The sequence below is a fragment of the Poecilia reticulata genome, linkage group LG20 (genome assembly GCF_000633615.1).
Source record: "Poecilia reticulata strain Guanapo linkage group LG20, Guppy_female_1.0+MT, whole genome shotgun sequence".
Lineage (NCBI taxonomy): Eukaryota > Metazoa > Chordata > Actinopteri > Cyprinodontiformes > Poeciliidae > Poecilia > Poecilia reticulata.
Genome location: NC_024350.1, coordinates 4,743,542 through 4,758,541, shown reverse-complemented (window position 1 = coordinate 4,758,541; position 15,000 = coordinate 4,743,542). Strand labels below are relative to the sequence as shown.

At 37.6% G+C, this 15,000-nt stretch overlaps 2 protein-coding genes across 4 annotated transcripts in view; one reads left to right on the top strand and one right to left on the bottom strand.

The window, feature by feature from the left end:
* Nucleotides 1-9,296, bottom strand: part of LOC103482309 (mucin-5AC) — a 17,826-nt gene extending 8,530 nt beyond the window's left edge. For 2 of the 3 annotated variants that reach the window (XM_017301968.1, XM_008438400.2), the window contains exons 1-2: nucleotides 9,036-9,263; nucleotides 257-430 (exon numbers count right to left, since the gene is read on the bottom strand). Coding sequence is in view for 2 of the 3 variants with exons in the window: in XM_008438400.2 (XP_008436622.1) it covers nucleotides 257-430; nucleotides 9,036-9,145 (284 nt within the window). In the remaining variant the exon portion in view is untranslated. Of the gene's footprint in view, nucleotides 1-256; nucleotides 431-9,035 lie in introns of all 3 variants that reach the window. The other variant, XM_017301969.1, reaches the window with a different exon arrangement.
* A 4,010-nt stretch (nucleotides 9,297-13,306) lies between these two features.
* Nucleotides 13,307-15,000, top strand: part of LOC103482308 (receptor activity-modifying protein 3) — a 37,429-nt gene continuing 35,735 nt past the window's right edge. Inside the window, exon 1 of the mRNA XM_008438398.2 lies at nucleotides 13,307-13,643. Within this exon, the coding sequence (XP_008436620.1) occupies nucleotides 13,592-13,643 (52 nt within the window). The 5' untranslated portion in view covers nucleotides 13,307-13,591. The remainder of the gene's footprint in view (nucleotides 13,644-15,000) is intronic.

Below are 15,000 nucleotides of genomic sequence, written 5' to 3'. Positions count from 1 at the left end.
CTAAGTTATACTTCCTGAAAGACTTCCCACACTTTATTTAGGAGTTTCATTACAACCTTTGTGAAAATACAAAAAAATAAAAAAATACGCCACTTCCTTCTGCACACCACCGTAGACGGTAACGCATCACAAATGGAGGGCAGCAAACCAGGTCCAAAGATTCAATTACTGTTTGACTAAATGTTAGAAAAACATGTGATTTAAATGGCAGAATGAACCTTTATGAGCAGATATTGTAAAACAAAACACTCCGTACCTGGACCACGCCTCTAGAGTCTTCTCTAGTCCCAGCTTCGGCTTGGAGAGACGGAATATGAGGCTGGTGACGAGGATGGAGCCAGCAGCGTTCTGGATCTTGACCTCTGAATGACCCCAATGATAAGCCTTGTCCTTTCCTAGACTGTCTGCTGATGTGTTGTCCTGCTGTTCACTAATAAGAAACGAGCAGAAAAACATTTGAAATCAGACCGATCTCTTAGTTCAGAGTATTTTTGATGCAAATATTCATATTGTTCACATAGCTTAAAAGTTGATTTATCAGATTTGTCTGATCAAACTGCTGGTTTTGCCTGATTATTTCACTAGGAAGTGAAGTAATCACACTTTGGTGAGTGAAATCGAGTTGTGTGGAAGCCGATATGCAGAATTAGGGAGACACTGTGTAAAATATAGTATTTTAGCATAGTGTATTTTCTATTACTTTTACTTCTTAATTTTTGTCTGAAGAATTAACCTATCTGACTGGTGCATCTAATTAAAATCACAAAATCATCAACAAGATTTTATGCATTCATTTCACATGGAGTAGTTTATTTCTTTTCATTTTGACAATTATGATTTTAAAGCTTATTAAAAAAAATAGACTAGAACAAGTCTACACAATGACTGGGAAGATCAGATTACATATTGCTCAGAAGACAAGCAGGTTAAGACACAAAGATAGCGGCTGCTCACTGAGAGCTGTATCCAAGCACAACAGAGGAATGTTGATAGGAAGGAAAAATGTGATAGAAGAAGACACACACACATATGCAGAGATAAGCTCAACCTTCCTATGATTGAGGGGTGAAGTCCAATCAGAAAGTAAGGGAGAAATTCACACAGACTGTCTCATTTCTTCATTGGACTACCAAGGTCACGTTCCATCTCTTTGTTGTTCTTGCAAAATATGAACATTTTCTCAGGTGTGAGAAACAAAATAATTTGGCAATTTTTCATGCTTATTAAGAAATCCGAATTAAAAGAAATGATGATATGAAAGCAGCTGAAACAAGAAATGGCTTGGTTTAAGATGTGTAACTTAGTAGTCCAGATCTTAGAGTAAGTATTTGAAATAATAAAATATGACACAGTGAAATTCCCAGACTCAAATTCAAGACACTTCTGTGGCCACAAAAACACATACGGTGAAATATTAATGGGCAACACTGGTTGCAAAACACAAAACAAAAAAAAAAAGAAAAAAAGTTACTAACCTACATGAATGAAATGTCAACAAAGTTTTTGTTGTTTTATTGAACAAGTTGCAACTGGCGTAGTCGTATATTGGTATAGTGCTCATAAATAATTCACAATCATTTATTGTGTAGCCTAAGCCATTCTTTGCGATATCGACTGAGACGATGCTGTGGTAACACCACATGTGTGATATATTGTGCAGTTATACTTCTATCATCTTCCTTATAAATGAAATGTTACCTGCAGAGCCAACGAATGGGCTTATATTCTCCCTCCGCTACCCCTAAAGCTATTTTTTTAATTCAAAGGAAACTGGAGGTCACTTCAAGAAGAATCAATGGTTATTGGTGTTTCTGAAGGAGAAATGGGAGCAAAGAAAGACATATTACTGTATGTTTGCTGAAAATAGCAGCAATCAGCAAGGCAACTCGAAAAATAGCCACACAACAATGTCAACAGGAATTAAGGATGGTATTCCTTATAAGCTTCGGCGCGGTTGGGGCTGTGCCAGAAAGTAAACACATCTGCAAGGGTTTCTATGTTCCACATATGTGAAGCTATTTAAAACATTTTTGACAATTCCAAGTCTCACATCGAAGTTATTGACATGTACCTTGTCGTGTATCTGTTTCACAGTAGCTCTTAGCATCAGAGATAAAGGGATCGGTGGCAGTCAGCCACTCTGCTACGATCGTTCAAGAAATTCCTCAAATATTGATTCAGGACGTCCCTTGTTAAACATGGATTCCTCTCCAAGACCCTTCTGTATATTTACCCGAGATCATATCAGAAAATATCACGGATGAAACAGTTCAACATTTTTAAACGTATGCATTCAGAGGGTAAGACGAGTTTATTTGTGGGATGAACTAAACTGCACGGCTACTAAATTGCAACCCTAGAAGGGAACCAACTGGGAACAAACCAGAGCTTTAGCAAATCCCTCACTATGACTAAGGAGTACAATTTGTGACAGTTGTGGTTTCACAGTCAAAAACAGTGACAGAGGAAGAAAGGTGGACAGCTGCGCCTCGAGGACATAGCAAAGAATGTTGCTGCGGCGTTTCCCCTGCAGTCCTCATCAATTATTACTATAAATTCCAGCTGTTAACAATCATTAATGTCATCGGTACTCGCTTGAGTAACCAACAGTCATAGACTGGATAGCGTCTGGGGAAATGTTGAGAAAACACAAAGGTTATCCTGGAATGACCGGTTCATTTTTTCCACTTTGATGATATAACAACACGAAAAAACACAGCAACTCGTTTTCTTGTGGCAACGGAGGGTTTCATAAGGGAAAAAAAAAATTTCACAAACTTTGTGATTCAACGCAATTTTGGCTGCTACGTTTTCCCCGTTGATGGTTCTAGTGCTCAATTGTATTTCTAGTATTCATCTGAGGCATTTTAAAAAGACCCATTTCACTGTATTGAAGCTAAAGTGATGTAATAGGAGTTATGACTGAGCCTTGTAAATGTTTAAAAGTTTAAGAAGTACCTTAAAACAGGAAAAAAAAAATCAATAAATTACCAATTATAAAAAATTAATCCTGACTCACTAGTGAATCATTGACCCTCTGTGTGTTTTTGCAGTGATATAATAACTGCAGGATGGAACCGGTCTGAAGATAAGGCCAAAGGAGAATTAAACCACTCCTCTTGCCTTTATTGCTCTGAAAGTGTAAGTCTGATTTGCTGGGTTTATGTAACAAGTCAACACTTTCTCCTCCAGCCAGCGAACCGAGTGAAGACGCCCACTCACGGAGTCACTAAAACTTGCATATGTGCAATCCGCTGCTGCAACCCACTGCTGGTGTGTCAAACCAGTGCAGCAAGGATCAACTCTTGAGTAAACACAGCAAATGTAATGTCAGGAATTGTCTCTAAAAGGGCATTCACTTCCACTTTTTTATAAAAATGTACAGTTAGGAGGCTGAATTTTTTTTTTCATGTGTGTGACATAGGGTTAGGCGATAAAACAATAACAATATCCATTACAATAGACACATGATCCAGATTAACAGAAAATACGTTCGATGGAATTTTGATGATTTCACTGAACTCCAATCCAGAACTGCACAGCATTCTGGGGGATGTAGGCAGAAGAAAGACTTTAGCCACTCAACCTCTCACCGCCAAATAAGAAAGGTTGTTGGTATCAACTAACTCACTCACTCTTTGGGTACCTAGCAACAACCTGATGAGTAGAGTAACATGCGCAGCAGCAGTGTCACGTTGCCCCCAACATACTTGGGTGTACTTCAGTCCTCAAAAGTCTTCGCTTAAAGAGGACAAAGGTACGTTTTCAGGACAGCAGATGCGTACTCGGTGACACACCAACTCGCACAGAAAACTGCTCAGAAGGGAAACAGCATTCACATCGAACTGCTTAGTATACGACACCGAGTTGATAATGGTGGGAGTCAATGCAACCAGTGGCAAAGACGTGTAGCGTGACGGCTACTGCGAGCAGCACTGACAGTTGTGCGGTAGTGAAAACAAAATGGGGATAGGCGCCCAACTAGCTTATTAAACTTGCTGTAGGGTCCATTCAGATTGTGGGAAATGAAGGACTTTGTCTCAAGAAATGTAGGCGATTAGTATCCTTCTCAACCATCAGTTTATGCGGTGAGGTTCACAGAATACAGTATGCCTGAGGATGTGGGAGCAGTTTCAGATTTAGCCACCCTGCTTCATAGCGGCTTAAAAATAAAAAAAGGTCACAGTGGAGTGATGAGTACAACAGCTCAAGAGGAAATTGTGGATAAAAGAAAAAAAGGTCAGTTTGGCAGCATTTTGGATGGTTAAAATCTAATCAATAATTATCGATATCAACTGATCTGAATTGCTTTTATCATATGTTTTTCAGCATTAGCCGAGCCCTACTGTAACCTTTTTTTTTTTTCTTTTTCATTTTTCCTCAAGCTTATACAGAGCTCAATCCCACCTTACCCTCAGGGGTGATTTACTGGCATCACCCGAGAATATTATGCATTAAAGCCTGCTGGAACAAGAAATGAGAGAAAGGGCGACGCAGAGAAAAAGGCGAGGAAAGAGAAGACAGCCTCATGTTTTCAGAATGTTCCACGTATAACACACCTTTAGCATCTTACGCCTCATTTTCCTTAAGACATCTGAAGATGCGTTCTTGCATGGCAGAGATACTAATGCTTTTAGATCCTTTGAAGGAGAAAAAGGCTCATTTGCCATTGTGGATCAGATCGACGTTCACAAAAACTTATTAGCTCTCCTTCGTAAGTAAGAGTGTGACCCGGGCATCCTTCGTTTAGAGGTCACTAAAGGTTGCCAAGTTTGCTTGTCGGGCTTCCACAGAAAATGAAGGGCGGGGCAGTCAACTATTAGCTTGTTCCTGGGACTGTAGCCGCCTCAAGCAAGGCGCCCTTCCCTACTAATTGGTCTCTAGGTGGTGGAACTGCATAAGAGCGCAACGTGGGGTGTGTTAACTTTCTCTGCTTAATTGCTTTGTCTTTCTAATTAGTGCTCCTTCATCGCAGCACTTGGACAACTCGGTGCAACAACTGCTCGTCATTAGGTTCTTTCCTTCTTCAAACGTGCATCCCACATTAAAGTATTAAAGGTAACAGGAGGTTCAGAGGCTCTCCACTGAAATGATGATGAGATCAAGGGGCCCCAATGCTCATCAGTCATTCATTGTGATTGGCCTCGATTATGCCATCTTTCTGACCTTTTCCTACAGCTGTGGAGAGTAAAAGGGCCGAGAGGGATTCAAGTCCCAACAGTGGAGAGTTGTCAAGGCTGGGCCGGCATAATTAGCTGAAACAGAGGCTGTGTATAGTGATGTGTGTGTTGTTTTACCAGCTAATAACGCTGATGTGGTTTGTGGGAAGAGAGGCAATTATAGGTTTATTCTTCTTTGATCGTTGTCAGAATCACGTTTTGGCAAATTTAGATGAGAAACTTTTTTTTTTTTTGCTGTACTCAGCTTTCTTTGAAACCTGAAAGTCGTGTTCTCTAGACTTTCAAATCTGAAGAGACAAATGGGTCTAAGTGTCAAGCCATATTGATGCCCTAGGGGAACAGGAAGCAATTAAAATGTAATTAAATGTACCTAGACATCTCTAGTTATTTTTACGTCGATGCACAAGACTGATGCTTTTATCTAAAAAATGTGGTTAGGTTCTGTCAGAGGTAATGGTGTAGAAACATGGTGCAAGATTAGACGGGAAGTGGAGGAAGAGTGAAATAAAGGTAGGTGATTGTTTCTACAGGATTGAGTCTTCAAGAGTTTCTCGAAGAGAGACAAGGTTTTGGTAGGTCACTGTAAAACGGCACATGAAAAGAGTCTGGATTGTCTTGAGGGTGGAGTATTCACTACTAGCCAAAAATACTTTGACAACCAAAGCGACTAAATCGCATTCAAGTAGATGGGTTTCATTAAGCTTTAGTAAGCTAACATCAGTGACTTGAATTTGCTCCGACCGGCTAAGGGTAGCCAGTGGGATGCAGAGATGTGTCCCACTGGCAACGTGTGTCTTTTAGGCTAACTGAAGACGAGACACATCCGGAGCATTTGAAGAGGTTTCACAGCATAGAACAAGAGACAAATTAGCAAAACGCTGCAGTAGTCAGAAGGCAGAAAATTAGCTTCTTAGCTTCTCAAGGTTCCAGCAAATTTTCCATTTCAAAATTCCAGATTATTGCAAACAAGTTTGTCATTTTCTGTAACAAAAAAACAACAACTTTATGCTCAAGTTTGATTTAAATGTCTGCATGTTAAGACAAATAATAAAAAACATGCTTGTAATTTAGTAGTGTGAAAAAAAGAGGTTGTTTCACTGCTTCTTTAGCATTTGGACAGAAACCAATTCCATTTCAAGACCTACAACATTCACGCTCATTTGAACTGGACTGATCTAAACAGAGACTCATTCAGAGTACAGACTGCAGCCAATAAACCTTTTATTCTAATTGTGAGAAAAAACAAAAAAAAAAACAAACAAACAAAAAAATTTTCTATTTAGCATCACAAGTACTTCAGGTCAAACCCAGGATTTTAAATCAGAAAGTTTTAAAATCGTGATGTAATGTGATTATGTCAGGATTTTACATAATCCTGATATAATCACGGGATTATAGCAGGATTTTTAAAATACTGGAAAAATGTCATCTAAATAACTCAGAGTCCCAAATACTGATTGCTGGAATAGTGCAGTGAAGATATGATGAAAATAGGTCTGGAGCAGAGAATGGAAATATAATTTAAAAAATATTTTCCATTCTTTCCATCTTATTCATAACAGGATGAACACAAAAATAAATTCCCAAATTTTCAAGGCTGCTTACAAACCACATATAGAAATCATATATTTCTATATTTGTCCATGCATACACTAATAAAATGGTTTTTGTTGGTTTTGCATAATTTTGAGCATTATTTTATTCTGTGATTGTAAATTAACATTGACAATGTTTTTTGTAATGATTATTCTTAAGAAGACCTTTTGCAAAATGTTGCCTTTTCACCAAATAACTTATAGAAAAAAGGGAAAATAATTCAGCACTTCCTTAATTTTGACTATTAATTGTTTAACTATCAACTATTTAACTATAAGCTGCAAATGTCCCTCGTTTTAGAGTAGAGAAAAACTTACAGGCATCAGTCACAGTCTGCTGACGACAGCAGAACAAAAGAAACTTCAGCCTTTATTTGACAGCTGATATGTAAAAAGACAGCTATCATGACTAGAATCCTGATCTCTCTTTGTTTTGATGCTCTGTAAGCCGATGAGTAACCGAGAGGCTTATTTTGGTTGCAGCATTATGTGCCTAATAGATGTTGCTGTTTTCCTTCTTCTTTTTTTTTTTTTTTTTCCCACATGAGGTCAGCTTCGCTGTGGGTGTGTGCACAAGCTGCCAGTTAGCACTTACATAACTGGAAGGACTAAAAAAGTGTGGGTGTGTGCGCTCAGCTCTGACGAGCATACGCAATGAATCAACTCCTGCAAATGATTTACTCCTTAAAATCCCGGTTAAGTTTCGGCCTAATGAGCTTCCACCTAATGGGTTTTATGATACATCTGCGCGAGAGTCAACAAAACCCAGGCCAGGACAAAGTGAGACTTGTCCCAATGCTGCCACACCTTCATCGCATGTTAAATTTAAAGAAATACTGTTTGCTTTGCAGTCTATACGCTGGTACACCCTGCGCTGGTTCAGAAGGAATTAGTAGGAGGACAAGGGAAGCTCGATCTCCAACATGCACAGACAGTAATTGAGTGTGTATATATATGGTCGAGCTGCAGAGATCTGTGAGCAAGTACCAGCTCGCCGGTAAAAACGCTAACAACTGTGCCCTGAAGTAGCACAACCTGATGCTGGTGCTTTGTAGGTGCAATAAAATATCTGCACGGAGGCATGCAGCTACGCATGCAGTATACGGGGGTCTGAAATTGCCAAAAAAGCAATAAAAGGACAAATAGATAAATCATTACTTAAATGTATCTATATTCGATTAAAGATTAAAATAAATGTGCACACAATAATTCATTAAATATGTAATTACATAAACATGATGGGGAGAAAAAAATCTAGATTTTCCAGCACATAATTATTTTACTATTTATGTAATTATTTAATTATGCTTGCTGAGGGACATTATACATTTATATTATAGGTCAGTCTTTTCCATTGAAGTCAGTGCTCTAATCAATATTATTTAAAATTAACAAATTTTGAAGGTTGAAAAAAAAAAAAATCTATGTCGGAATATATTTGGTGAAAAGAGCAACAACTTCAATAAATTCCCCGTGCAAAGCAGTACAGAAAGAATGAACTAACTGAGTACAAATAAATGTTGAAGTATGATTTTAACAGATTTTTGATTTGTTTTATTCATGACTTTTATAAATTCTAAATATAACTACATGTTGATGTTTTAGACAAACATTTTATATATTCATGGACAAATCTGATATTTTTAAAGTTTAATTTTAAAAATGATACATGTAACTACAAATTATTATTACACTTTTGGGCACTTTGGGAAGTCCATAGATACCACACAGAGCCAAAAAGGGAAGGTGATTTATTTTTATGGATGCGAGCTGTCAAGTAAAATAGGTTAGAAACTTAAATGGGTCATATTATATTCGATAACCTATAAACCGACCAAAATAAATTAGGAAAATAGCTTTGTAACAGTTAAATCCATACGTAGTATTAAAGGAGTGTTTCCATACTATGGAGTGATAAAAATCTATGTATTATACAACTTATGAAATGTTAAATGACAGGATGATTCCATAGCCGAATTCACCCAAATGAAGTCCTGAATCAATCACAGCTTTAATTTGTGCGACACGACTCAGATTTTTCCCAAATAACCCTTACATTTCTAAAACCGTCGTTTTTTAAGCGAAGTTTGGCGCGCGTTCGTCTCCCTTCATAATAACCCGTCCCGAATCGCTGCGAAAAAGCCACACAGAAGCTTAACAAGTACGCAGAATCGTGTACGAACACCATGAGAAGCGAAACCATTACACACTTATCACAAAGAGTCCCGTAAAAGTGAGTTTTAAAGTGATTTTCAGCTACCTTGCAGTTGGAGTCCATGCAGTTCTAGCTGTGGCGCACTGAGGCGTCGTTGTCTCTCCTCCTACTCCTGCAACTCTGAGCTCCAGCTCTGCAGCGTCACTTGTTGACATCCTATTTTAACCGGTTCAGTAGGACCTCGGCATTCAGGATGGGAGTGCACAGCATCTTAAAAATGCACAGAGGAATTCGCTGGGAACTTTCAGCGAACAGCGATGCCACGAAGAAGACATAACGTCAGGTCAAAGTACAACACCTCCGGTGACTGACAGGTGACCAAAGCGGAGACACGGGTGGCCCCGTCCCTTTACTGCAGGTTTCTTCCTTGGTCGTTTCCTTCCCCGACCACTTCTTCGTATCTCGTTATTCCCTCTTACCACTACATCTAATCACTTTGCAAAAATGAGGACAGCATTGGAGATATTTAAGCAGATATTTCTAATGTTTTGGCTAAAGATCCCTGCTTGTTGTTAATAAAAACTTTGTCAATGTTTTATTGTGAAGAAATTGCACATAAATCAACCAGCTGGCACCACAAAAGATTGAAAATCTCACCATTTCAAGCTGTGCAACTTTTTTTTTTCTTTTTTGATGTTGTATTTTCTTTAGCGACAGTTGTAATTATCTAATGCTGATTCATCTTCTGCTTGTCTGAACCTGGAGAAGAGTTCATTCTCACTTTTTCTATTTGTAATTATAGTCTGTTTTGTAGTGATGGCTCATACTTGACAGTTCAGTTTCTGGTTAAAAGTCTGAGAAATTGTTGAAATTGAATCGAAAACACATTTCTTTCATTAATATATCGTAATGTTCCACTGGACATTTCTTCAGTGTGATATTACTTATCCCTATTTGAGCTTTTTCTTTTGGAAACTTTTTATTAAAACTATAAAACTCTAAGCCACTCCCCTGAATTGATCATATAAAAAAAAGGGAGAACAGTGAATCATTTTCACCTTGTGTTATTTCATGAACTTATTAGAAATGCTAATGAGATCATTAAAAAAATAAAATAAAATGATTAAAATTATAGTTATTTAAAAAATAAGTTAAAAATAACATTGCTTTTCTAGCAAAACACATTCTGACATAGATTTAATATACAAATTTTTTCACTGCTAATCCTCTTATGTTAAATGCAGAATGCAAAAATGTCAACAACAACAACAACAACAAAAAAGAGCATGTTTTTGACAACATAAACAAGAGGCCTGTGTTGTCATGGTTGCTTCAACAGGAGGTAAGTCTTCTTTTCTCAAAAATATGAAGCATAACTCTGATGGAGAAACACGTTCTGCCACAAATGGAAAGATACCTCACTTATTCTTTACACATCCCTTTTCTGTTTTGGTCTGTTTTTTGTGTGTAGCTTCCACACCCTCCTTCCCCACCTGCTCAAAGGCTTGACAGCTCTGGGCTGGGCTTTGCAGGGAAAGCAGCACCCTCTCCCTGACACACTGTTCTTTTCCACTGGAATTCAGGAAACCATTGTTGGGGAGAAAGTCATCTGAATCCCCGGCCCAATTTAGGAAGCACAACCCGGAAAATATAATCACCGGTTGGGGAACGGTGATGATTTAAGTCTGTTTGACAACAATTGGCAAATCTGGTGGGAAAAAAAAAAGATGCTGTAGAGCTGTTCTGATTACTGCAAGCGAATAGCTTGTCACAAGTGATTTCATAATAAACTGAGTAACATATTACTGAACTTTAAGTTTTTAAAAGAACTTTAAGTTTGTAATCTATGAGTTATTGTTGATACTGAGGCCATTATCTCCTAGCCACTCTTCAAAATGGGAAAAACAAAAGAAAAGGAATTTTTTGAATATTTTTGGTAAGCACCATGACACATTCCAACGCTCTTTTATGAAGCAGAATTTCACAATTCTATTTCATAAACATAAATAATAGAAGAGATTATGAAATGGTGCTCAGTGGACTGAAAAAAAAAAATCATCACTTGCATTTGGTTTTGAATTATTGCAGCCGATAATGTGGTTTTACATAAAACTTTAATCATTGAATATTTATGAAGACAGACTTTTTAAGTGAATAGCTTAGAATTTCCAAATGACATTCTGCTGAAAAGCTATAAGCAGATAAATCTCTTTGTGTCGTCATTTTGACCTCTGAGGCTAAAGCTAACAGCTAGGCTGAAGTGAACGTCTACCATCGCTCAAATACGGCGGTTTTATGTAAATACGACTTAATGAAACGTTAAAATGTTGCAATGTTTGCATTGGATGGTTATTTTCACACAAGTCAACGATTATTTACACAGGAAATGAAGAGTGGACGTGGTGGCGTGCCACTCTCTGTTGTTTCTCATTCCAGCATAAACAGAAGCCTATGGCTTACAGATGCTAACAGTGATTCTTGAGAATAGGGACAAAACAGGTCCTATGGATAAAGTACAAAACTTGAATAAAATATACATGAAATATAATTTTTTTCAAATATTTGACTAAACTAACCTGGGTCATGGGAGCAGAACAATGTATATTTTCCTGGTGTTTGCTGACTATTTTTTTTATTTTAATCATTGCAGAAGGTGGATGGTGCCTGTAAAATCAATTGTCTGGAGCAGAACTCAGCACATTATAATAGTTTAAAACAATTAAAGGAATACTAAGATAATATATTATGACTATTAAGTATAAGTATTCATATAAATAATTATAAAAGTATCAATAAATTGAATTAAAAATAATTTTAATATATTTTCCAACTCCGTTGAAATTTGTCCCTAGTTTTTGTCAACACCATCAGATATAAAAAGAATGTAAAAAAATCAGGCATTATTGGGGGGCACCAGAACTTCTCAGGACCCCATTACCACTTCCTTTCTCTTCCTTTGCCAAGAGGGCTAGTAAGCTCTGGTTAGCATATGTTATTCTTTAATTTTTTCTTCTGTTTTATTCCTAAATTGCTCGTCACAACCATGATGTGTCAACACCATAACTGACAATTTAGAAAACTTTGATTAAATTTTGTGAAATAAAAGCTTAATTTTAGTATACTGTAAAGATTTCATGGACCTGATGAGCTACAATATGGCCTCCTTCAGAATAACATCATATAAATTGAGGTAGTKTGGCATTTTGTCAACTCTGTCAGATGTCAACTCCATCAGAGTTTTTGACTCTTTCAGTTAAATTGTTGACAAATCTCATTTAAATGTACAGTTAATTCATTTTTAATGTATTTTACATAAATTGCATTACTTCATATGTATCAAGTATTTCTTTTTACTCACTAATTTGTCACCACCTTCAGTTCTGTTTCAACTCTGTCATGCACTGTCAACTCAGTCAGATGGAATTTGTTTTTTGTTTTAAATAATATTTATTTTGTTTCTTGAGAAGCATTTGTCTATAAAACTGAGTAAAAATATCACTAATAGGGTAATTAAAAAAATATTTATTTTTGTCAGATGGTGATGACAACGTTCTGGGTCAGGTCGATTAAAAATGTAATTTTAAAAAAAAATTGTTGCATCTGGGAGCCTGCACCTTGGCATCTTTACATTTCCAAAACATTATTTGTCATATTTGCGTACATAAGGTTGAGAAATAATAAAAAAAAAAAATTGGGGAAAATTTAAACCCATTTTGTCCCTATTCTCAAGAATCACTGGCTAACTGTAATCCGTCGTCCAACTCAACATTCACAAGCAAGACCTCCTTCTCTTGACATGCTGTTTGTCAGAACACCAAACACAAACTATTTGTGTTATGCTCCTCTACGCGACAAATTCAAACTTTTAAAAACCTTGGATTGCCCCTTTAATTTCACAGCGAACTCCAGAGTTCAAGCCCAGATTGAGGGATGCGTAATACCAACAGCAACCACAAGAGGTCAGTGTGGTTCTGTGTCAGCGTGGACACAGAACCACAGCCCTCCTCTTGATCTGGTTTTAATTCGGGATAATTGCCTTTCGAAAACCTATAATATGCATAATTGTACATTACGAGCAAGTTTAATTTGAATTAACTCTGCGACACAGAAAAAGTATCCACTAATATTTTTGACAATGTGTCATAAACCTTGACTGGATGATTAGCCTATATATCCTCTTGTCTTTGGTTGCATGTTCAGAGTTAACTTCCCAGTGGATAATCCGGTCATTTTTTGTCGTGGTGGAGCCCCATCATCCTCTCCCGAACATCATCATCATCCTCCCCTCCCCGCCCCCCGTCTGTGAGGATGCAGGACGGCGGTCCTGAGCTGTGACTCCTGACGGCTCAGAGAGAGAGAGAGAGAGAGAGAGAGAGAGAGAGAGAGAGAGAGAGAGAGAGAGAGAGAGAGAGAGAGAGACTCCGTCTCTGAGACTGGAAGAAGTCGCGCTCGGGAATCTGATTTCTCTGCGTTTGTTTTTCTTGTTTTATGTATGCATATTTTTTCCTCTTCTGTTTTGAATCTGTCACGTGCTGTCTTGGCTCATGACTGAACGCGCTCAACATCTGGGATGATTTCAATTATGGGTCGATTTGGGATAACATTTCCCCGGAGCCGCCGCTGATGGTTCAATCCCCGTCCGACCCGGTCCTCGCAGCGTGATGGATACAAATGAGTTCGTCGTGCTGAAACTTTTATTTTTGGCCTTTTTGGGTGAGTCTGACTCTCTTTTGTGTCCTTATTATCAACAGAGCACATCTTAAAACATCCACCCGCAGCAATTAACTGTGCTAATTAGGCGAGGGAGTCTTTAGAAAGACAAAAACAGGCAAAAAAAGAAAGAAAGAGACTATAATTAAATACATTTTATAAGTGGCCTTTTGTATATTTCTATATTTTCTGTTTGCATCCCCGCTGTGTGCCATACAGCAAAGTGAACATAATGAGCATCAGTTACATCTCACAGAGCATGCACTGAATGAGGATCGCTCAGTCTAATGTGACCCCAATGAAAAGCCCTGACCGACATTATGTCCAGTGGGAATGTGTAGAGCTGTCTCATTAGCTGGTTGCACAAAATCAAATTTGAAATCGTGTCTTATCCTGAGCCAAATTATGACTAATAAATCCACTCCAGGCTTCTAGCTGTGATGCTGTGCTTGTACATATTTTATTTGAGTAGATTTGAATCAATGTATATTATTATTATTATTATTATTATTATTATTATTATTATTATTATTATTATTATTATTATTATTATTATTATTATTTTAGCTAGAATAGACATAAATAAGATACAACCATGTTTTTTTAACACGTAGCGTTCAAAAAAGTTAATGTCTAACTCAAAATAAAAGAATGGATTTAATTACGCTCATAAATTAGTTAAGTTTTGCAATAGATGACAGAACTTTTCCACATTCTGTTATGCTACACGCACGCACACACACACGCACACACACACACTGTTTTTTCAAGTATTTTGTGTGACACAGAAGAAAAAGCATAGATGGTTTTGAAACGTTTTTGTTTCACAAATAAAAATCTGAGACATGTGGAGCGCCCGTTGTATTTAGCGCCTCAAAGGTCATTACCTCTTAAAGGTAGTTTTCACTGCAATTACAGCAGCCAGGCTTTAGGTTCATGTCTGTACAGACTTGGCTTATCTAGAGGTAGAAATTCTCTCATTCTACCTTATAAAATAGCTCAAGCATGGATTAGATGGAGGACATCTGCAGAAATCGAATTTGAAATCCTGTCACGGATTCCCAGTGGGGTTAAGGTCTACTCTTTGACAAGGTAATTCCGTACACAAATGCTTTGATCCAAAACCATTCATTCGCAGCACTGACTGCCTGGTAGGGGTGCTAGGGTATCTTCCTTGAGAGTGAACCTTGGTCCGAGTCTCAAGCTTCTTTCAGTCTCAGACAAGTTTAATTCCACGATTACCCTGGATTTAGATCCACCAATCGTCAAATCAACTCCGACCCTGAAACCTCAGCAGGGGTTAATGTTTTAAGCTTGCAAAATCTTATTTTCATTCAGACTGTTGGCATCATCCAAAAAA